Here is a 21,848-nt window from a genome sequence, read left to right on the forward strand (position 1 = left end):
GTGAACGAACTTTTGAGACACCCTGTAGAAAAAAAAAAGAAGACGTGAGACGTCTTACGATTAAAAAGAACAGAGCGTATGATATAACTTCTTTGACTGTCAACTAAATGGATTGAAGGTGAACCATACCACCTGCCGGTTGCTAAATGAAAATAAAGCGGAAAACATCCAAAGCCCAAGACGCGCTAGCCAGGTTTATCTTCGTTATAGTACGGGCGGTGTACTCCTAACTTACCGACAGTCATCAGCGTCATACCGTCTTGAGTTTGCGGCGTATATTAGTAAGGGAAACTGATGTCGCTCCTTTGCTGTATTGCAGTATTCCACCTCGGCTGATATAAGGGAGGCGCGGCTGGCGCATATGACCCACCCGTCGCAGGTTATTACTATAGGGCCGAGGGGGAGGAGGGAGGAGGGGTGAGAAACATGACCCAGTTCAAATAGCCCCTCTATGATTTATAATTCGCGACGAACCCTCTTCTTCCTGCGCTGCGCTTTCGGCAGATATATGTCTGTTTTTGTCTTCTCTCTCTCCTCTCTCTCTCTCTCTCTCTCTCTCTCTCCCCTCTCTCCCCCTCTCTCTCTCCTTCTGATTTTTATACTTTATTTTTTCATCCTTTCGTTGTGTGTAACAGTGTGTGTTGCAGTGTTATTTTATAGGTATTTTGCTGTGTTACATCCGCTATATAAATGGCGGCCAGCTGCAGTTATGACAGGTCGTCCTCCGTCTCCCCCTGCGCCGGTCGACGTGTTTTGGTCGCGCCACAGGTGTACTGTCACCACAAAACCCGCAAAATACACACCGTCGGGCTACGGTACGTCCAAACACGCACCATCGCCGCGCACTTGTACAGAGTCCCCATAATATAGCGGTGTCATTTGTCTGTTCCGGCAATGTTACCGATGCGCCGCGCCAAAGGCGCCTCTATAATGACCGCGGTGGTCTGTATTTGTACGTCCAACGGCAATTATAGGTTCGTTCTGTTGAACACGTTTGCAGAAATCAATACAATGTCCAGGGCGGCTCTATGGCCAAATTAGCACGGGTGCTCGGCCTCATGAGGGTGTTCTTTTGTAGTAGGAAATAGCCCCGGCGCTGCGGAATGTAATTAACACTGGTATATGCTGTGCGGGCGACATGAATCCAGTGGCAAAATTTGCAGGTCATAACAAAGAGCATAGTACCTATGTATGCACTAGTAATAAGTCATGGGTACAATGCATTCGGTTAAATAAGTAAAAAGTGACGTTTACAAATATGACAATCGTCGGCATCCTTCGTGATGCTCCATATAAAGATTGGTGGGCCTGTAGGTATAGGTATAAGTTCACTTTGATGCTAAGGTTTATTTTCAACACCGGTATCAGTGTAATTTTTGAAATAGAACTAACCAGAGGAATGAAAACATACAATAAAGGCCTTGTATTGCTATTATCTTAAAATTTAAACGGTTATGTAACTACAACCTACCTTTAATGCAACTACAACTACCTTTAATGCATTTGGCAGTCCTTATCCTCGCCTAAAAGCCTATATTTTTTATCACACATGCACCTACGTCATAGGTACGGGGACCCGCAGTTGCTACTGTACAGGGACCCTGAGTAAATTGTCCCAGCACCCTCACAGGGAACAACGATAAGCTGTCAGAGGGCACGCACAGAAAACCTCAGCTGCTCTAGTACAGGGACCGGCAGTCGATATCAATGTTGTCGGTTGTTGATGGGCAGGACAGACGGCTAGAGTTGGGGTTCGTGTACAGTAGCAACTGCGGGTACCCGTACATGACAAGTTCTTGATCGTTGCTTTCAGTAGCGGTGGAAGTCGGAACGCCTTCAATTAAGGGGGGGGGGGGCACTGCCGACTTTTGGTCCCATTCTTTCCATGCAACGCCCATAGGGCTAATGCTAAAATGGTAAAATCAAAGGGGGGCACGGTGCCCCGGTGCCCTCCCCGTTCCGCCGCCTATGGCTGCTTTTACAAGTTGAATCCTTAAAAATGTGTCATTATATTCATTACCTATAACGCATGGACCGGTATATCAGCCGGACAGCTTTTTATTTTCCCCAATCTTATACTATCTGTAGCACTCCATCTCCATCCATCATATGTATGTACAGCACACCTGATACACAGCGCAGTAAACTGGTGCAGTGGTGCCTTTTTATTGAGTTTGCATCACTGCCATAGCCGGTATACGTGTCAGCAGTCAGCACCAGGAGGGGCGGGGGCGGTGGCGGGGGCGGCGTGACGCCGCGAGCCCCGGTGTCGACGATAGGCCGCGCCGCCGGTGGCAGTTGGGGTCGGCGCTCCGCCAGCGGCGGGGTCGGCGCTCCGCCAGCGGCGCCCGGTCCAACCACGTCGGTCCTCGCCGGTTCGACAATCGAACACAGCACCAGGCTCCCGTGCACAGGTGGTCTGTTCTCCTGACGAGGTTAGTTGAATGTCATTCGCTCTTTCAATCCATCTTTTGAAAAGATTGGACTTTCATGGTTGAATTTTACCGCACTGAAATTGTCAATTGTGGATCTGGTCTTTCGGGAGAACCATTCATTGCTTTGAGTTGCCTTGCTCTACTTATAATGACAGAACGCCAGAATTCCGGTTTCTGCAATTATCTTTGAATTATAGTAGTGCTTATTTTACGCTGGCGTCAACATTGCTGGAATCTGGCCGCTGTCAAAGGGCCGCCGGGCCGTATTTTAGACAGCAGTCAAGCGCCCGGTGTGTTATTGGTCCCTGTGAAAGCCGGTGTTTGGCAGTTAGAGCCAAACAGCCGAGCCGATAGCCAACTTTAACCCGACCAACAGCTAACTTCCGGTAATAGCCTTCCCCTCAGCCGCCCGACAGCTCAGCCCCGGCCCCGCCCGACAGCTCAGCCCCGGCCGACAGCTCAGTCCCGCCCGACAGCTCAGCCCCGCCCGACAGCTCAGCCCCGGCCCCGGCCGACAGCTCAGCCCCGGCCGACAGCTCAGCCCCGGCCCCGCCCGACAGCTCAGCCGCCCGACAGCTCAGCCCCGGCCCCGGCCGACAGCTCAGCCCCGGCCGACAGCTCAGCCCCGGCCCCGCCCGACAGCTCAGCCCCGGCCGACAGCTCAGCCCCGGCCCCGCCCGACAGCTCAGCCCCGGCCGACAGCTCAGCCCCGGCCCCGCCCGACAGCTCAGCCCCGGCCGACAGCTCAGCCCCGGCCCCGCCCGACAGCTCAGCCCCGGCCCCGCCCGACAGCTCAGCCCCGCCCGACAGCTCAGCCCCGGCCGACAGCTCAGCCCCGCCCGACAGCTCAGCCCCGCCCGACAGCTCAGCCGCCCGACAGCTCAGCCCCGGGCCCCCGGCCCCGGCTGACAGAGTTTGCTGCTTCGACAGCCGTCCTTGAGTGCAGTGCAGCCTCCCGAGAGCTCAGCCCGGGCAGTTCGGCCTCCTGACAGTTCAGCGGCAGTTCAGAGCCGCGAGTTCAGAGCACTGCCGTCTTGACAGTTCCGCTGCTCTTTCAGTTCAGCCCCCGACAATTCATCCCTCGTCAAGTTCAGCTGCCTTACATTTCAATTACGTCAGTTTATCTGAGCATTCAGTTTCGTCCCTGTAGCTCAGTTTCGTCAGCTGTACTGACGGTGCATCACAGCTCCACCAGCTCCCCTGACGGTTCAGCCCCGCCAGCCACCTTGACATTCAGCCCAGTCAGTTGATCCCGGCCAGCCCCATTCACCATTCCGCCTCGTCAGATGTTTCTGTTTCTAACGCCAGACGGGCGCCGTGGAACGGTGTGACGCCCGCGCCGAGGACGGCTCCACTTGTGCGCCCGATATCGTTATCGGCCACACTTTGGCACTGGGTGGCGAGGCCGCACTACAGGCGAACGGGCCCGACTGCGCCGGCCTGTTGAGATGTCACCGTTTCTGTGACCTATACAGACAGACACCTACATTGCCTCTATGGCATGCAGCGTTGTGAGTTCGAGTAGCAAATAAGCTCACCCTTTGGAGTATTTACTAAAAGGAATGTTTATTATACTATCCAGACCTCTCTGCAGTGACAGAAATCACGTCGTGGTGCAGGCGTAACCGATATCCAAAGCACATTAGGCACGTTGAATTAAATCTGTATCTCAGAGCCATAGCCATTTCGCCTGCCGCCAATTTGCTTTATTGTCCGGATTAAAAATGTACCCAACTATAATACCCACAAAATATAAGATATGCAAACACTGGAAACAAACATCTGCCCATCCGCTAATTCGTGTTTGGCACTCAAACTTCTGGCGCTGTGTGCTCGGCACTGCGGACACATGGGGCGCCGCCGATCTATCAAATTACTGGCCCGAGTGCGCCGTGCCACAGCCTGCGGCCAATACGGCCGCACGGGCGCGCAATGTTTGTCGCCGCACGGCGCGGCCGCCAATCGATGCTGTTTTGTTCCGCAGCAGTTGGTGCTGAGTGCGCTGCCGGCACTGCCCACGTCCTACTGCACTGTCGGACCGGCTCCGAGGCCCACCGGGCCGACCGGCTGCAATACGGCACAATCAATGTCGTAAACATCTGAGCACTTTCCAGAGACAGCTGGAAATGCAGGCGATTGGTAAATATTGGCAAGGATGGGTGAAATATGGAATGTACACTTATTATCAGTGACGTACCCAAGGGGGGGGGGGGGGCCACGGGGGCCAAGGCCCCCCCCCCTGAGCGCCGAAGGCGCTCAGGGGGCCCCTCAGGCCCCAGGATATTTTTTTAAACACTGGATAAAACGTCTTTTACTCGGAAGAAAAATTGATATTAAAGTTTCATTTATGTGCCCTGGGTACCCGAGAGGCCCCTGCAGTCATCCAAGGGCCCCCAGTTTCCTGGGCCCCTGTTCGCCTAGGGGGCCTCTGGTAGCCGGGGGCCTGGTCTCATGGGGGCCCCTGATAGCCTGTGGCCCCTAGTCGCCTAGGGGGCCCTGGTGGCATGGGAGGCCTCTGGTCGCATGAGGCCCCTGATCGACTGGGGGCCCCTAGTTGCCTAGGGGGCCCTGATAGCCGGGGGCCTGGTCGTACGAGCCCCTGATAGTCTGTGGCCCCTAGTCGCCTAGGGGGCCCTAGTCGCATGGGGGGCCTCTGGTCGCATGATATTGAGGCCCCTGATCGCCTGGGGGTACCTAGTCGCCCAGGGGGCCCCTGGTAGCCGGGGGGCCTGGTCGCATGGGGGCCCTGGTTGCCTGGGGCCCCCGGTCGCCCCTAGTCGCCTGGGGGACCCTGGTCGCCTTGGGCCCCTGGTAGCCTGGGATCCCCTGGTCGCCTGGGGGCCCCTGATCGCCTGACGGCCGCTGGTCACCTAGAGGGCCCCTGGTCGCCTGGGGCCCCTGGTAGCCGGGGGTCTGGTCGCATGGGGCCCCCTGGTCGCATGGGGGCCCCCTGGTCGCCTGGGGGCCACCGATCGCTTTGGGGACCTGATCGCATTGGCCCTTGGTCGCCTGGAGGGCCCTGGTCGCCTGGGGCAGTGGGGCCCCTAGTCATCTGGAGGACCTGGTCGCCTGGGAACCCCTGGTCGACTGGGGGCCCCTGGTCGTCTGAAAGTACGCTTATCACCTGATTGATCCCAAATAATCTGAGTGGCTACTGGCTACTGGATATAAGTAGTGACTGGAGTAGGCACTCATCTGAAGGAGCCAATATCTTTCACGGTGCCGGAGATATCACAGAAAAACAAAAAGGCTAAACTGAATACCCCCAACCTTGGCCCCAAAGGCGTCATTGGCTAACACAGGGATGTGGGTCGATTTGCAATCGCATTTCCTCCTAAGTCCTATTCCTCCAATTAATACAGAGTGTCCCAGAATTACCCAAGCATTTATTTTCTGGCTAAAAGTACAATTGAGCTCGATTCCTAGTAAAACATTGTAGTAAACTCCTTATGTCCACATTGCCGTTGTATTGCCAGCTGCCTCCGTCGCGCGCCGGCCCAGACTCGCCGGGGGTCGTACGTGACCCACCTTTTATTCAACAGGCTACGAAACGTCTAGAACACGCCCAAAACGAGTGCGAACTTGCACAGCAGCGACGAGGTGACGGAAGGCGCCAGCTTGGCGGCCTACGTGCCTTAAATGACATATCTTAAATTTACAATTGCGCTGCGCGTGCCGCCGGCCGTTTCCTCCCGGCCCCGCCCCGCACAATGCCATATAACTCATCCCGATCCTGGACGGGGCGGCGGCGGCGCCGCAGTGGCACGACTGCGGCCACAAGATTCTAATACACTCCCTCTCAGACTCTTCACGGTCTCCAGGCGCCTTCTAATCAGCATTTCACTCGCCGCCTTCGTCTTTATCCGAGCTCTGCCGGAGAGCGCATCTGTTAGCCAGTGATAGACCGTTTTCGAGTCCGTCACGACAGTCACTTTCTTCAGGTTCCATGCCAGGGACAGATTGATGCCACGCACAACAGAGTCCAGTTCTGCAAGGTTCACGTGTGTCTCGGGATTTTTCCGAAGCCAGCAGGCGTCCTCAACGATGCTGCCTTCCATCTCCAGCACGGCTCCTATGGCGAGGGAGCTGGCATCCACCCACACGACTCCCTCATCGCCGGTGACATCCCAGCGACCTCGTGCGGGATCGGCCGTTTTCACGCGCTGCAGCGTTTCCATGACCATTTTCTGGAGTTCTGGGTCGGTGATCTCGTCATCCCAGCCGTCTGTCGCTGCAGTGGCGCGTCTTTTCAGGTAGGATGCGGAGACACGCAGCCAGCCACACACCGGGACCTGACTTGTCAGACGTCCGCACAGCGAGAAGACCTCTCTCCTCGTCAGCTTTGGCGGCGGCTGTAGATCCTGGTTGTCCCGCTTCCAGAACAGTCCTTGCCGCTCCCCCCAGACTCGAATGCCCAGGACACGAGCACCTTCTGACACCTTCTCCGGGGATTTGCAGGTCAGAGCGAGCGCCTCCAGATGACCCTTCACCTCTAATGCAGTAGCGATGTTTTCATTTACGAGTATGTCGTCCACGTAAGGTGATGTAGCGGTGTGCACCCTCGGGTCACGTTTCAGGGCCATTTCCAGCACCTTTCTCATCACCATCGGTGCGAGACTGAGCCCAAAGCCAAGTCTGCTCAGACACCACCGTCTGCCCTGGAACACTACAGTCTGATACGGCCACAGCGATGCGTGCACGTGGATCTGCAGGTAAGCGTCTCGCAGATCTATGAGAGACACGTTTCGTCCACACCGACGCCACTCACGGATTTTTTCACTGCAAACATCCGCGTCAGCTGTATGCGGGTCCAGGTGCGTATTTAACTCTCTGAAATCCATGACGGGACGCACTTTGTCCTTCTTCGGTTGGATGACCGCCATGAGCGGGATCGTGCCTTTGACCCTCCCGTGCACGCTCTCATCATAAGGGACGAGCCATTGATTTGCCACCCACTTGGAGAGTTCTCGCTCGTATTCGTGTCGGGCTTCTGTTGGAATCGCGTACTCCTCTGCTGTATTGTGCAGCTGCTCGGGTTCCTTTCCTCCACACCATTTCCACTCCACCGACCACTTCTTTTCTGTCTCATCAAAGCTCACCACAAAGTCCTTCTCGTCGGCTCGATTAGCCGGTGCGGCCGCCGCCGCCGCACCCAACACCGGATCCCCCTTACGAGTAGTAAAGTAATCTTGCCCCTTACTGCTGTCAGCTCGATTCACTGCTGCAGCTGCCGCCGCTGCACCTGACGCTGGGGCCGCCTCACTGCTCGCCTGATCATGACTCACCCGTGCAGTCGCTGCCACTGCACGCGACACCCCAGTCCTCTCACCATCACAGCTGACCCGGTCACCGGGTGAGGCCACTGACGCCGCTATATGAGACACCGCTGCCTCAACTCCGAATCTGACTCGGTCATCCGAACTCACTGTAGCGCCACCCAGTGCTCTGATACCATTCATCCCGAGGATGAACTCAAACCCCAGTGGCTTACGTGCTACGACGAGCACATCTACGGACACTGATTCACCGGACCGCAGCTGCACGCGTGCCACGCCTGACCCCTCACACCAATAACGCCCTCCACTCACTGTCATCACGCTCACCGGGCGTCGGTTCCACCTCCGACAAACTGACACGTGAGCTACACACTGGCTGCATCCTGTATCAACCAGCGCTTTGCAGCTCGCTCCGTCCACCGACAGCTGCGCGACTGGCAGCGCCCCGTTCACTGGTCGACAGGAGAGGAGGCTGGCGCTGAGCTCTCCCCTCCCGCGTCGTTTTCCGGACACGCAGAGGCGATGTGCCCCTGCCGGTTGCAGTTGTAGCACCTCACGAGGCTCCGTCCACCACGGGGGCCTCCACGGCCCCGCTGTCCGCGGCCTGCCGTGCAGTCGCGGGCGATATGGTTCGGTTGCCCGCACGAGTAGCATTTCATTGTGGCCGGGAGTGCTCCAGTCCTTGTGCCAGCGGCGGCGGCCGCGGTGCTTGTTTCCTCGTCGGCTAGCACGGCCCGAGCGCGACCGATTAGCTGGCTAAACGGCATGTCCTCCATCCGTGATCCAGCCCTGAGCGCACGGCGTGCTGAATCTGGCAGTTTGGCCACGAAGGCACATGCCAGGCTGTCGTCCGGCATACCTCCGAACAAGCCAGCCAGCCGGCGCAGCTCAGAGACGAACACGTCCACCGTCTCACCTGGACGCAGCCTTCTACGTTCAAATTGGTCGTAGGCTTCAAACCGATCCGAAGCAAACGCCGATGTCAGGGCCCTTTTGATGTCCTCGTACTTTTTCTTCTCATCTTCTCCGAGCTGTTGATATACCGCAAACGCACCACCAGTGAGTCTCAGCGGGACGACGACGTGCAGTCCCTTGATGCCGCGCAGCTGACACACAAGTTCGACCTTGTCCAGCCACTCGCACACGGGCTGCGACACACCGTCAAACTCCGGGATTAAGCGGAGATCAGCCGCAGCGTCCGAACCATCACAGGTCTCCTTCTCGTTCCCCATCACGGCAGTCTTTCAAGGCCGAAATAGCTTGTAGTAAACTCCTTATGTCCACATTGCCGTTGTATTGCCAGCTGCCTCCGTCGCGCGCCGGCCCAGACTCGCCGGGGGTCGTACGTGACCCACCTTTTATTCAACAGGCTACGAAACGTCTAGAACACGCCCAAAACGAGTGCGAACTTGCACAGCAGCGACGAGGTGACGGAAGGCGCCAGCTTGGCGGCCTACGTGCCTTAAATGACATATCTTAAATTTACAATTGCGCTGCGCGTGCCGCCGGCCGTTTCCTCCCGGCCCCGCCCCGCACAATGCCATATAACTCATCCCGATCCTGGACGGGGCGGCGGCGGCGCCGCAGTGGCACGACTGCGGCCACAAGATTCTAATACAAACATATAATAGCCGCGTTTACATAGGGCTAGTTGCCAGATAGTGGAATTCCGATAACGAGACATTTATTCCCCACTATTAGGTATATTATATACCTACATATCCGGAATTGGAGGATGTTCAATAATTGAGGCGCTCGCTCATAAAATGCCGTGCGTTTCATGCACACTCCTCAAGCAAAAATATTTTTACTTTCCAATTTTCCACATTTTCTCAAGGCTTAGACCGTTACAGAGACCTTTTTAATTGACTTTGATGAAGTTGAACACGAGAAATCACAACCAAATGCTACATTAGGTTGTAAAGAACTGAATTGCGTTTTCCCACACACGTGGCGTTTTCTCACCTACGTCTGCAGGAGAGACCGGACCCGCTATGCCCCCCCCCCCCCCACCATCGAAAGGTTCCTCATGACTCCCGGGGGCCCCCGGGGAACCTGGGGGCCCTATACACTGTGGGGGGCCCCTTCGAAAGCAGGTGGCCCCCTCCTGGGCGAAATCCTGGGTACGTGCCTGCTTATTATTCTTAAATGACCTTTGCATCGGCAAAGGACAATGTCCAAAGTGGGTGCAGGCTTTCAAGGTTAGGGCTCCTAACTTAGAAGCTATTAAAAGATAGAAATGCCCTCTTTTCTGCATCCGTCCCTGTCCGCACTGTTACCTATAGACAGACGCCAGTCGACTCTACCCCGATTATTTGATAGATTGCTTACATATGGGAGTGTTTATACATGTTAGAGTGATTATACACATGGATAATGCCTGTATAGGGGGGGGGGGAAGTGCTTATACTGGGAGAGTGCTCCGTTTCCCAACTGTTATGAGTTCGGTGCTGTGTACGATCGTTCGGGAGACGACTTCGTGTCCCAACCGTCGGTGAAGGGCGCTCTATACTCCCACTGTCGTGCTGCAGGGAGATTGCGCATGCCCCCGTCCCGCCCCACTGCAGCCAGTACGTGCCGACGACCGACCGGCCCGGGAGAGGGGGTCGTGGCGCATATCAAATGACCTCACCGATTCGTGAGCGGGCACCAACCGAGCCGACTGGCCTGGCTCCTGGCCCACAGCTCGGCAAGAGCTGCGGCTGTGTGCTGTCCGTATCCTCCTTGAGCATAATGAGGAGAATGTCATTAAATTTGCATTGTGTATTCATGTTGTTGATCACGTTTGCGGTTCTCATTAGTGCAAATTGAGGTGGATTTTGTTCCACAACTTCTTCATCATAGAAATAATGAAATAAGCTCTAAAGCAAGGATTTAAATTCTAATTGGTTTTCCTCTTTTCTGACGCACCTTAGGCAAACATGCTTTATCCATATTATCTTTTTATGCATGCTTAGGGCCTTATATAGGTACTTATTCATACATAATTGCATAATATAAGTTTGTATGTATAATGCATAAACATGTTAATTTTTATGCTTATTGTTGTTGTGCTATTTTTATTTAAGTGGGTCTAGCTAACTTTGTTTTCGCACACCGTAGATAACCTTGCATAATGCATCCCGAGCCTGTTAAAATGGACAGCCCGAACTATTTCCAGTGCCGAATGAGGTTAATATTTTCCCGAGATTTGTCGTTGGATTTATGACGCCCATTTGCGCCACTCGGGATCAGACTCACCGGATGTGGCTGCTGTCCCTAATGGCACCTCTCGTCTCAGCTGGTCGACCAGGTGTCGTCGGGGCCGACGGAAGACACATATACAGTCAGCCATATGGCGCCATGCGGCACTTGAGCTAGCTGCCTAGGCGACCCAGCCTATAGAGCTGCCTATAGGCGACAAGGGGTCGCCAATAGAGACCCGAGTGGCAAGCTCAGCTCTGGTAACAGTCCACTCTTCTGACGATTGTGTCTGGCTCTGGCTGACTGCGGGAAAAGTCTGAGTGCTAGGATATATGCCACATATGACATAAATCCCCTTCACGTCTCTGCACACACATGGGTGCACTCGATCTTTGAGTGCATGGTAACCAGAAGGAAGGTACTCTTTCCTCGAAGTGTAGTGCCATCCGCGCAACCGGACTTGTAGGGCAGGCATCCGTTCTGTCTCTCCCCGTACATGGAACCATGGCCCACAAAGTAAGACGAGCCTAACCATGGTTCCTTATCCTCCTCTGAAACAGCGCGGGGAAGCCCAGGGGTTCATGACGTGTTGTCGATTAGACGGGTGCATGGCTGACATTCCTGTCTGCCGGGTGAGTTGATTCCCGGAGAAACACAAGTCAATCAGACGTCTCCTTATATCATTATATGTAATGTATTCACTATTCTCCATCACGTTAGAGTGTCTGGTTGGCACTGGTGTGTACCAGATAAGCTGACAAGTGACAACGACTACCGCTTTTATCTCCGCGTATGGAGGGACGCCCGCTGGGCATTTTCCCCGACATCAGAGCTGCATTAGCCGCCCAAGATTCCTTTGTAGCCGCCCGTCTCTCCCGATGTGCCGCGGCAGTCGATGCGCCGAATACGGCTCGTCTGCGCCAGTCTTCGGCGCGGCGCCATGGTGCCGTCTCTGCCGACCCATGACGGATACCGGCACTTCAGTGGCTGCGCGGGCTCATCGGGCGTTCATCCGTCTCGACGGGGTGTGCTGCCCGCTCCCGACCCCGCCCGGCCCTCCTTCCGCCCTATCACGGCCGGTGATAGTCTCGGCACTGCTAGGGGTGCTCCGGGGGAATGAGTGCTCGAGGAGCGATGGGTGCTCGGGGTCCCGGATAGGAGTGCTAGGAGATAGGTCGATCAGATGACACGCGCATTCTAGCGCGAGGGTGCCCGAGAAGCAGTAATAGGAAGGAACGCTCCTTATTGGAAAGATAATCATTAATCGATCTCTTCTGTTCTTAGTAGATGGTTCTATTCATAGCGATATGACTATCTCGTAAGCTCCTTCTATTCGTATAGTTAAATGATTGATTCTTGCAGTTTGTGTCCCCAGAATATAATCATATTTATGTCATGTTATATTAATAATATTATATGTAAGTATGTAGGCATAAAGTTCTCAATTAATTCTAAGTCAATTATATTATTATAATGGAAATCAGATGGATTAGTAACCTTTTGCTCATAACTAATGTAAGCCTAAAACAAATCCAAAATATATTTTCGGTGCTGGACCTTCTTTTTTGGCTTACATTAGTTATGAGCAAAAGGTTACTAATCCATCTGATTTCCATTATAATCATAATCATGCTCAAAAAAACGTTTCACACCATTCAATAATTATATTATTCAATCATAAGCGCGAGGGCATCCACCATAGCAAGACTTGCATGCGGACTCAGTGTTGCAGATGAAAAGCACTGAAATAAAAACAGGCATAGGCATAAGCCAAATGATACACACACTCATTTTGTCTGATGTCTCCCATATTTACATAGGCGTTCTCACATGTGTGCATTGTGTACAATTGCACAGTCTAGCAAGAAACCTTATACAGTTGGCACAGTGTACCTATGCATACCAGAGGTAATGAGACAGACGTTTGACCGACAGACAGACTGACAGACCGGCTGACAGACCGGCTGACAGACTGGCAGACAGACAGACAGACAGACAGACAAAACGACAAACCGCTAGCTTTCAGACAATCACAGACCCAGAAGTCAGACCAGCCACAAACCAACACACACAAATGTGTCTGCAGACCATGCTGGTGGCTCACACGTGGCGAATCCCACCTCAACCTCCGCCGTATCGGCCTTGTCGCAGCTGCCAGTCTGACAGCCATCTGGCAGTGACGGCACCAATGTCACCTGGTGAACATACGTCACCGCCGTCACCTGCCTCCCCTCCGTCTGCACCTCCCAGACAGCTGATACCGTCATGGTGCAGTGGTTTGCACTGTGCACTGTGCATTGTGTGGTATGCACTGTATGCACTCAAGCACGGCCTTGCCGTGCGGTATGGTGGTAGGTGCATTACCACAAATTAATTAGGTTCAGTTGCTAGGGAGAAGTCCAGTGCGGGGTCAATACGGGGTCACCCTCAGAGGCTAGCTACTGTTGGCAAGTTTTTATTCCTCGAGCGTTATCGCCAACAGGCCAGCCCCCTCATGGGTTCGGTGAACCCAACATCGGGTCCATCGCAAAGGGAACAAAACACTACCTCTGTCTCTGTACATATTTCTGTCTCTCGGTCTCTCTCTCTCTCTCTCTCTCTCTCTCTCTCTCCCTCTCTCTCTCTCTCCTTTCTCTTTCTCTCTCTCTCTCTCTCTCTCTCTCTCTCTCTCTCTCTCTCTCTCTCTCTCTCTCTCTCTCTCTCTCTCTCTCTCTCTCTCTTTCAGCATTACGCTTCGCTTTTTATATCTTATTTAATATGTGATCAAAGTTCAAACGTCGTACCGAGGACCGGCTCCAACTCGAAGTGGGAGCCCCCATCCGAAGTTTGTATATTGGCACTTCTCGCTTCACTCTGAGGGGCGGACCGAAAGGCAGCACTGTCTGGACCACAACAATGTCTTCAATGATTACATCTCGTCCTTCCTGGCCAGCACTGAAAGAAACGGCGGGAGGAACGTGTAACTATGCTATAACAGCCGTTTTCACGACGGGTTATCTGGTGAATGCAACCAACTTGACCAAAGCGACCTGTCTTGTGTAGCAGATATCTTCATGTAATGAATTTTTGATGTTTTATTAAAAGTAGGCAATGCCTGATAATTTTACAAATAAGGTATGCAAGCAAGTAGCAACTATTAGTCCAACCCAAGCTGAAAACTACTAAGAATCAACTGAAATGAATCTAATTTCGCACCACGTGTGACCAAATCGCACGCAATGCGACCAAATGTGTATCAAATAACCGTCGTGAAAACGGCTAATGTAAAGCCATTGGGATGAATGGTATAGTCGCATTGGGGCCTTGTTCTCGCCAGAACCGTTCGACTCTGACAATTGTCGGGGCCCGGGGGCATCCTGGTATCATGTCGCTGAAAACGACCGGCTCCACCCAGCCCTGTATGTGACCCGACCCGACCCGACCCACGGTGATCCCCATGTCGTCGATCATTGGTCGCCATTATCGTTATCAACGTTACTTATCGTCGCTGTGGTCCTCATCACTGTCGTATTTCATTTAGGTACTCAGACACGGACCCATTCCTCATGGGAAAGGTAGAGGCAACAACAGACAAACAGTGAATTTAATTTGCTGATTATAAATCGCCATTTTCCATTCTTCCGTTTAAGTTGCAGGTTCATCTGTGAATGTGCAACTATGTATTTTACAAAGTTCGCTTATCATTTCGTGCGGAACTTTCGATGCCACACCATTTGTGTCCCGGGCCGTCTAAATATCCAGCCGACGGTGCATCAGACCAGCGACGCGCCGTCCCCCGGTTCTCCAGTCACCTGTGGTTCCCGTTCGAGCGGTGTGCTGCGGAGCGTGCCGCCGCGCCGGCCCGCTGCACGCCACGGCACCACCTGTCGCCCGCTCTGACCCGCCCTCTCCTCCGCAGGTTCGGATGACGTCATCTGCCTGCCATCGATGACGTCACCTGCCTGCCATCCATGACGTCACCGCACGTCTAGTGCCATCGTGTCATCATGCGGCGCCTGTCAGCGCGGCGCGGCCTGCTCTACGCCGGCCTGGCAATATGCGCCATGCTCTTCTTCATCAACTTCCTCAGCTTCCAGCAGCGCGACCAGCCACCCTGGGCCGTCAGTCTGACGGGTGCCAGCGCGGTGGCCCCGCGAAGTCGCTCCCTCAGCGGCTCCAGAAACGGCACAGGACCTCCGGTGCCAAGACCAGTAGCTTCGGCGGGGTCTGCGGCGGCGGCACCAAAGGCATCGCCCCTTCGAGAGCCCGGCTCTAACGTCGTCTCGGCTGACGACGGGACATTGCTGGTGCCAGAGGACCGGCACTGGTTCTTCAGCGGCGGTCGCCGCAAGCCAGGTCCGGGCTCATTACCTCGCGAGCTCGCACTCTGGCCGGAGGAAGACGGTGGTGACCGGATTGTCAACCAGCTGTTGTACCGGCCTCCACCGGCCGACTCGTCCTCCTGGCCGCCCAGGAAGCTGAAGAAGATCCTGCTGTACGACGGGTTCGGCGCGCGCCTGAAGACGGGCCAGGAGGAGTTCGTGCGGAACGGATGTCCGGTGAACACGTGCGAGCTCACCACGTCGCGCAGTCAGATCGACACTGCCGACGCCGTGCTGTTCAAGGACCGGTTCCACGGGCCGCACGGCCAGCGCCGGCCCGGCCAGGCCTGGATCATGTACCTCCTCGAGTGTCCCATGCACACAGTCAGCTTCAAGCATGTGCAACCACTTTTTAACTGGACAGCTACGTACAGACACGATAGTGACATCGTGGCGCCCTACGAGAAGTGGGTGTACTACGATGACAGCGTTCACTTTCGTAAACAGGAGATCAACTATGCAGCCAAGAAGACCAAGAAGGTGGCGTGGTTTGTATCTAACTGCGGCGCCATCAACAAGCGCCTTCAATACGCCAAGGAGCTGGCGAAGTACATCGAGGTAGATATCTATGGTAGCTGCGGAACCAAGAAATGTCCGCGCAGCATGGGCAAGAAGTGCTTCGAGAAGCTCAGCAATGAATATAAGTTCTACCTGGCCTTTGAGAACTCCAACTGTCGCGACTACATCACCGAGAAGTTCTTCGTCAATGGACTGCAGTAAGTAGTACACTGGTGTGTCTGTATTTATAAGAAATCCACTAACGCCTCGGCTTACATGTCCTTGTATCGCTTAGGCTGTTAAGGTTTTAGTCCCGGAGCACAGATTATTTATTGGTAGAACCTTGGGTACACTGGGTTCACTAGCCAGCTTCAAAAGAAAATAAGTACCTAATGATAATAAATACTCGTCCACCTTCAGTGGTTGAACGATTGCTTTTGAAATTTGAAGCTTTCAGCGATTGGAAAGAGTGCCCGAACGAACAGAGATTTTATTTATCCTCCGCAGTGCGGCGGAAGTCGGTGCCGCGCCGCAGCTCTGCTTTAGTCGGCTGACCAGCCCTCCGTCACGCAATTCAGGCGGATTGCTTGTATGAAAATGTCGCACCGCGTCCTTCCGTGTTCGTGTGGGCCATAATCCTATCGATTAGCCGCGACACGATCATCCAGCAGCCCCTCTGGCGTACTGGCATCTTTCCATGTCCGTAAAACATTCTGTAAACGACCACGGACCCTGGCGACTCTTCTACCCGGTTCATATTCATGAATAGCAGATGGTGCAGCGTCTGAAGTCTCCCAAAATAAAAGAGAGCTCAAAGTCGATGTCTCACGAAACAAGTTGGGTGGGTTGAACTGGCCGGAAACTGCTAAATAGGTGTACCAAGAAAACGGAAAAGGGACATGCATGCACCCTGCTTCCAGAAGTATTAGCCATGAAAATCCAGATCAAAAGCAAAAGGCTGGAAGCTCGAGCTACTTGTACTCATGTTCGGGTACCTACTGCACCCTTGCTAAGGCTGGGCGTGTTTGTCGAGTGCAGGTACGTCGTCCATGGGTGTGAGCGGTCCCGTATCGACCGCCGTCTCTAGGCAGCACGGTTCGACAACTGTTCCGCGGACACAGCGGTAGAGGCCGTATTCCAGCCATTGAGCCCCGGACGGTCGCAGGTGGCGTCCGTAGGCCGCAGTTCCATGCCCTATCGCCCTAGCAGCTGTCTCATCAGACGTGCACAGTGGACACGTACTCAACGACCCGAATGCATGATTGAGTTATGAACCGGAGCGGGTCGGGCAGCCGCCGGTCGGCTGAATGTCGCCCCGACTGTGGCACGTGTGGACCCCTGGGCAGCCGTGCCGGACATCCCGGAGCTGATTGCTGCCTCTCCTGCTATGCTCAGAGGCCATTTTGATGCTGATCGATGGCCGCGGGCGGCCGGACCAAAACGCCGCCACCGGGACGCAAACGTCGGTCGATGGCCGGGAGAGCCACTCCTGGGAGTGGGTGGGGGTAGGCGGCGCCCGACCGGCGGCATCTCTGGGTACCCCAGGAGCGTCGTCAGTCTTTGTAATCCCTGAGACCTTTACAAAGCCTCAGGTCTCTGGGATCTCGACAGTCTCTGCGACCGTAATGAATATCAATGCTCCCTTGAGGTACTCGGAATGTTAGCTTTCCTTGCGGGGCATTAGGCTTTGGCAAATCCTGGAGATTTCTTCTCCCTATCGACCAGGGAGTCTAGCATTTTGGCCATCCCCGACATTCTCTTGGGCCATTGACAACGCTAACAAGCTCCTGGCAACTTGGTCATCCCTTTCGATCTGAAACGTCATCCAGCCACAGTCGTGCCTTCTTTAGAACTCGGGACGTTCTGAACTTCTTAATTCGATTTAAAGTGATCGCTTGCCTTTATACCTACCGAAATTTCTAGTTCACTATTTTTTCATCTTGATCATAACACCGATCTTCCCTTTCGAATCATTTATGTGTGTGAAAAAGCGAGCAAGGTCTTCTGAAAGATTCCTTGCTTTAAATCTTCGCATTCCCGGGATTTTCAGAAAATACAATGCAGACTCCTTGGACACTGACGAACCTCGGAATTCTCTGAGGCCCTGATTATCTGCGGGGATCCCGGTGCCCATTATCTGCTCTGGAGCCGCAGGCAGCGCGGGGCTATTTGCGTCCGCAACGTCGTTAGTCGTTCCGCCTTGAGCGTATCTCATTTGGCGAACAAGGCACGCTCGCAACCAGAGCATAACACCGTCAATGTAAGACCGGGATAAGATAAGGGAGCCATCTTCTGAGCGTCGGGCAATACGACTATGGCCGCGACGTGTTCCGGTTATAGCCGGACTGCATTTGTCTTGGTCCAGATAGCTCAGTCTCATTGCAGTCCGCTTCTGAACTTTGTGGGGCACTTGGCCTTCTGCCGGTCGTTGGTCGGCCTGATAGTGCGCTCTATGTACTTATGCAGACCGCCGCACCATCCGTCGACTCAAGCCGACAGCATATTCGGTCCACGTTTCATCATGTAAAATGTGTGACGACTTCTGGTCTAGTTGTTAGCTCTGAACCGATATTTGACTTTCGCATTTGTCGCAGGGGCTGGTTCGTGCTTTCATTAGAGCTGTTGAAAAAATTAAATATTCAAACAGCCCGAACCACAGGATTAATGAACGCACGCATGATAGTCACACTTGCAAAATGGAAGAAATGGTGAACAGATTAGCGGTGCTCGCTCAATTCGGTCGCGATAAGATACGAATTGAGTCACGCGGCTAGTCACGCGACACTTCGTGCTGCGTAACTTTATTGAAATAGCATATCCGTCTATCAACTTGAAATAGAAGGCTCATTCAAATATCAACCAGCAAGACGCGTTACTTCTTAGGTATGTATGTACATGGCGGACTGCATGAACCGGGTTCCGACTGACGCTCTGCTCTTTCGCCAGGCACAATGTGCTGCCGATCGTGATGGGCGCTCACCCCGACGACTACAAGAGGGCCGCTCCGGAGCACTCCTACATCCACGTGGACGACTTCAAGTCACCCCAGGAGCTGGCCGACTTCCTGCACGCGCTCGATCGCGACGACCACCTGTACAACTCGTACTTCCAGTGGAAGGGCACCGGCGAGTTCATCAACACCTACTTCTTCTGCCGGCTGTGCGCGATGCTACACGACGAGGGCCACCAGAAGACCATTCCGGATCTGAACGAGTGGTGGCGCGGCGCCGGCACCTGTGTCACCGGCAAGTGGCCGCGCTACACGCCCGAGAGGACTTGAGATAGTGACGCCCGTGACGGTGTCACGCACTCGGGACGTGACGAGCACGTGCTGGCACAAAGCGTCGCTTAGTAGGACGGATACGCGGGCCAGTTGGGGTGCTGTTCTGGCCATTAGGGGAGGTAGTGTGAATGTGAATGTGTGCAGTGGGCACCCTACACGCGGCGTGCTGTGGTTCTATTATTCTCACCATGTGAGGGCACAAATTGGGTGATGTTATGTGCCGAATGTCTATGTGAGCGCGTGGGCCGCGACGTTGGTGCTTAGGACGATAACGCACAAGCACCTGAGGTGCAGTCGCCAGGTTTGCTCCAAGAGAACGGAACGCTGCGGTGGCTGCACTGGGCCAGTGCAGGGCGAAGGGCGAGGCGGGTGATAACCGAGCCAAGGTGTGAGCAGCTAGACTACGGCATCGGCGGGCAGCTTAACTATGCTGTGTGTGGACAACTAGCTAGCATGTGTGGGTAGCTAGCTAGACTTTATCTGAAACCGGACTCTGGCTTCCGGCATTTACGTTCCGACAATTGCACTCCGTTTTTACTCATAATCGTTTCAGGTACGATTGGGCTGGTTTCTGGGTGGCTTTTAGTCCGTTTTGTCTTGTTTGTTTCTAGGTCTTCTCAGGCTTGTTCCTGGCCAGTTGAGTGTTCGTCATATGACCCGGGGCGTTTGAGCTATTTTGGGCTGCTGTTTGAGCGTGTGATACGTGTGAGGTCATTATGTGATCTCGGGTCTCATAACGAAACATTCCTTCTGGGCGGTGCGGAGCAGCAGGCGCCGGGCCGCCGTTGTGATGATTTGGTGACGGTCAGAGTGACAGTCAGGGTCGTGACAGGACGGTTGGGATCGTGACATGCCGGTCGTGACGGCCAGAGACGATCGAAGACGGACCCACCGGCGGCGGTCCGCCACGCTACGAAACTGTCACAAACCGCGCTTGCCCATGGGCAGCGAGCGCAATGGTCACACAAGCTGGTGGATATGTTCGACCCCGCTAACGCAAGAGGCTACAACTGTCCAACAATCGAGCTGTTTGTTGTCGTTTGCCAGTCCCGCGCGCACTGTTGTTGAGTAAGATAGCCTGTCAAGCGAGTTACCGGTCTGACCTGCACCTCCACCGTCCCAGCTGGTGTTACTGGCGATGGGGTGCAAAGCAAGTCTGTCCACCGGTTTCGCCACAAGCTGGAATGCAATGCTTGTTGCATTGCAATACCAAAGACTGACGATTGTTTGGCCATTTTACTGTTATTTATCCTTGTGAGCGTGTGGCCTGCATGCCAACAATATTATATTGCAATTTATTTGACTGTGACTGGCGTCTATTTATCTCAATCTTTTTAGATAAATACATGAAAAAAAATGTGATCGGGTATTTACCTACTAGTGAAGAATTTCTCGGAGCTCGGCGACTGGACCCGGTGTCCGTTGGTGCCACGGCCCGGGAGGGGCGGGGCCAAGGCCCTCTAAGGCGGGGCCGCAGTACTCCAAACCTCAGCTGATCTTGAGCTGATCTACGCCATTGGAGCGACTTTCGAGGGTTGAGTAGTTGAGTACGACCTGCCTGCGGCCTGATGAGGTACCGACTGGACGACGGCTCCCTGGCTCACGCTGAACAACCGGCTGGTACATATGTATCGTGTAGTTTCAACACTCAACTCACGATATGCTGGTCTGGGGTAAGTCCACTAATGGCGTCATGTCTTGCATGAAGCGGGTGGACTAAGACGGACTCGAACATGTTTTGAACTTTCGACTCAGCAGAGTACAGACTCAAATGAGCCTTTATGTGTAATTTATTAGTACCATCGAGACCTGGATGCGTTATGAAAGTGTATTATCGATATTATCGATCGGTGTTTAAAGGGACTATCCCACCTTTAACATGGGGTTTGAGTTGAGATAGCCAAGTTTGCGGTGAGGTTCAGAAACCACTATCTATCTAGGTTGCAACCCCCGCGGCCTCTTGGTGTTGAAGAAATTCGTTCCCTTCATTTGAAAATGGGCCTTGTACAAGGCCCTATCTTCAACATGGAGCGACCGTTAGTGTGACGTCACCTCGTTTGGTCATTCTGATTTAAATAGGTTTGTTCGTTGAAAAATCGCTTAAAACTTGGTCTGAACTTTGTTGTGGTGCCTACAGAGTAAAAAGAATCAGCTTTATGACAGTAATGTGGCCTGGGGAAGGAGGTAATTTTGGGCTGTGACGTCACATATTTGAAAGTTTGTGTTTGGAATATGGGAAGCCTAAGATGTTTAATGAAAAATAAATGCCAGAACCGTGTTCCTGGTCATCCAATCTATAAAGTCGGGCACAATTTAACTGGTTTTAACAACATTTTAGAAGGTGGGATAGTCCCTTTAAACTAGATTTATCAAGGTTCGACGAATTCGGTTTCTAGTTACGCTGCACTCGATGAGCCGCTTCGCCTAGCGGCAGGGTGGCGAAGCTGAGCTTAGTGCAGGGTGGTGCGAGTGTTCTGCACGCCAGGGCCACCGCACCTGCACGCTACCTTTCATGTCCTGAGAGACTAACGGGAACCAGCTCGGATCAATCGGTATAAACCTCGAAAAGAAGCTTATCGAGGTCGATGGGGCGTCAAAGAAGATGTCAAAGAGGCAAATAAGTGTGATGCTAGTGGTGGTCGGTAGGGGGCGACGGCAGAAAGACCGGATACACGATAAAGCTGGAATATGGCACCTTCTTCGTAGAACAACAGCCATATACCTAAGGCACTAGCTGTAGGTATTTGCTAGGAAAATGCAGCTTACCAGCCTGTTGTGAGCCTTTGTCACGAGATGTTAATCGGATCGGATG

At 53.7% G+C, this 21,848-nt stretch overlaps 1 protein-coding gene across 1 annotated transcript; it reads left to right on the forward strand.

The window, feature by feature from the left end:
• The first annotated feature begins 2,290 nt into the window (after window positions 1-2,290).
• Window positions 2,291-20,398, forward strand: LOC122368916 (glycoprotein 3-alpha-L-fucosyltransferase A-like). Its single transcript, XM_043343237.1, has 3 exons — window positions 2,291-2,435; window positions 14,793-15,971; window positions 18,700-20,398. The coding sequence occupies exons 2-3, from the start codon at window positions 14,881-14,883 to the stop codon at window positions 19,031-19,033; spliced, it is 1,425 nt and encodes a 474-aa protein (XP_043199172.1). The 5' UTR covers window positions 2,291-2,435; window positions 14,793-14,880; the 3' UTR covers window positions 19,034-20,398.
• Window positions 20,399-21,848: the final 1,450 nt, after the last annotated feature.

This window comes from Amphibalanus amphitrite, unplaced genomic scaffold (genome assembly GCF_019059575.1).
Source record: "Amphibalanus amphitrite isolate SeventyFive unplaced genomic scaffold, NRLGWU_Aamphi_draft 000989F_arrow, whole genome shotgun sequence".
NCBI lineage: Eukaryota > Metazoa > Arthropoda > Thecostraca > Balanomorpha > Balanidae > Amphibalanus > Amphibalanus amphitrite.

Excerpts from the sequence above, each read along its gene's own strand:
- LOC122368916 (XM_043343237.1), top strand. The coding sequence starts at position 14,881 with ATGCGGCGCCTGTCAGCGCGGCGCGGCCTGCTCTACGCCGGCCTGGCA. Across the intron at positions 15,972-18,699 it reads TTCTTCGTCAATGGACTGCA|GCACAATGTGCTGCCGATCG; the intron begins GTAAGTAGTACA and ends CTCTTTCGCCAG.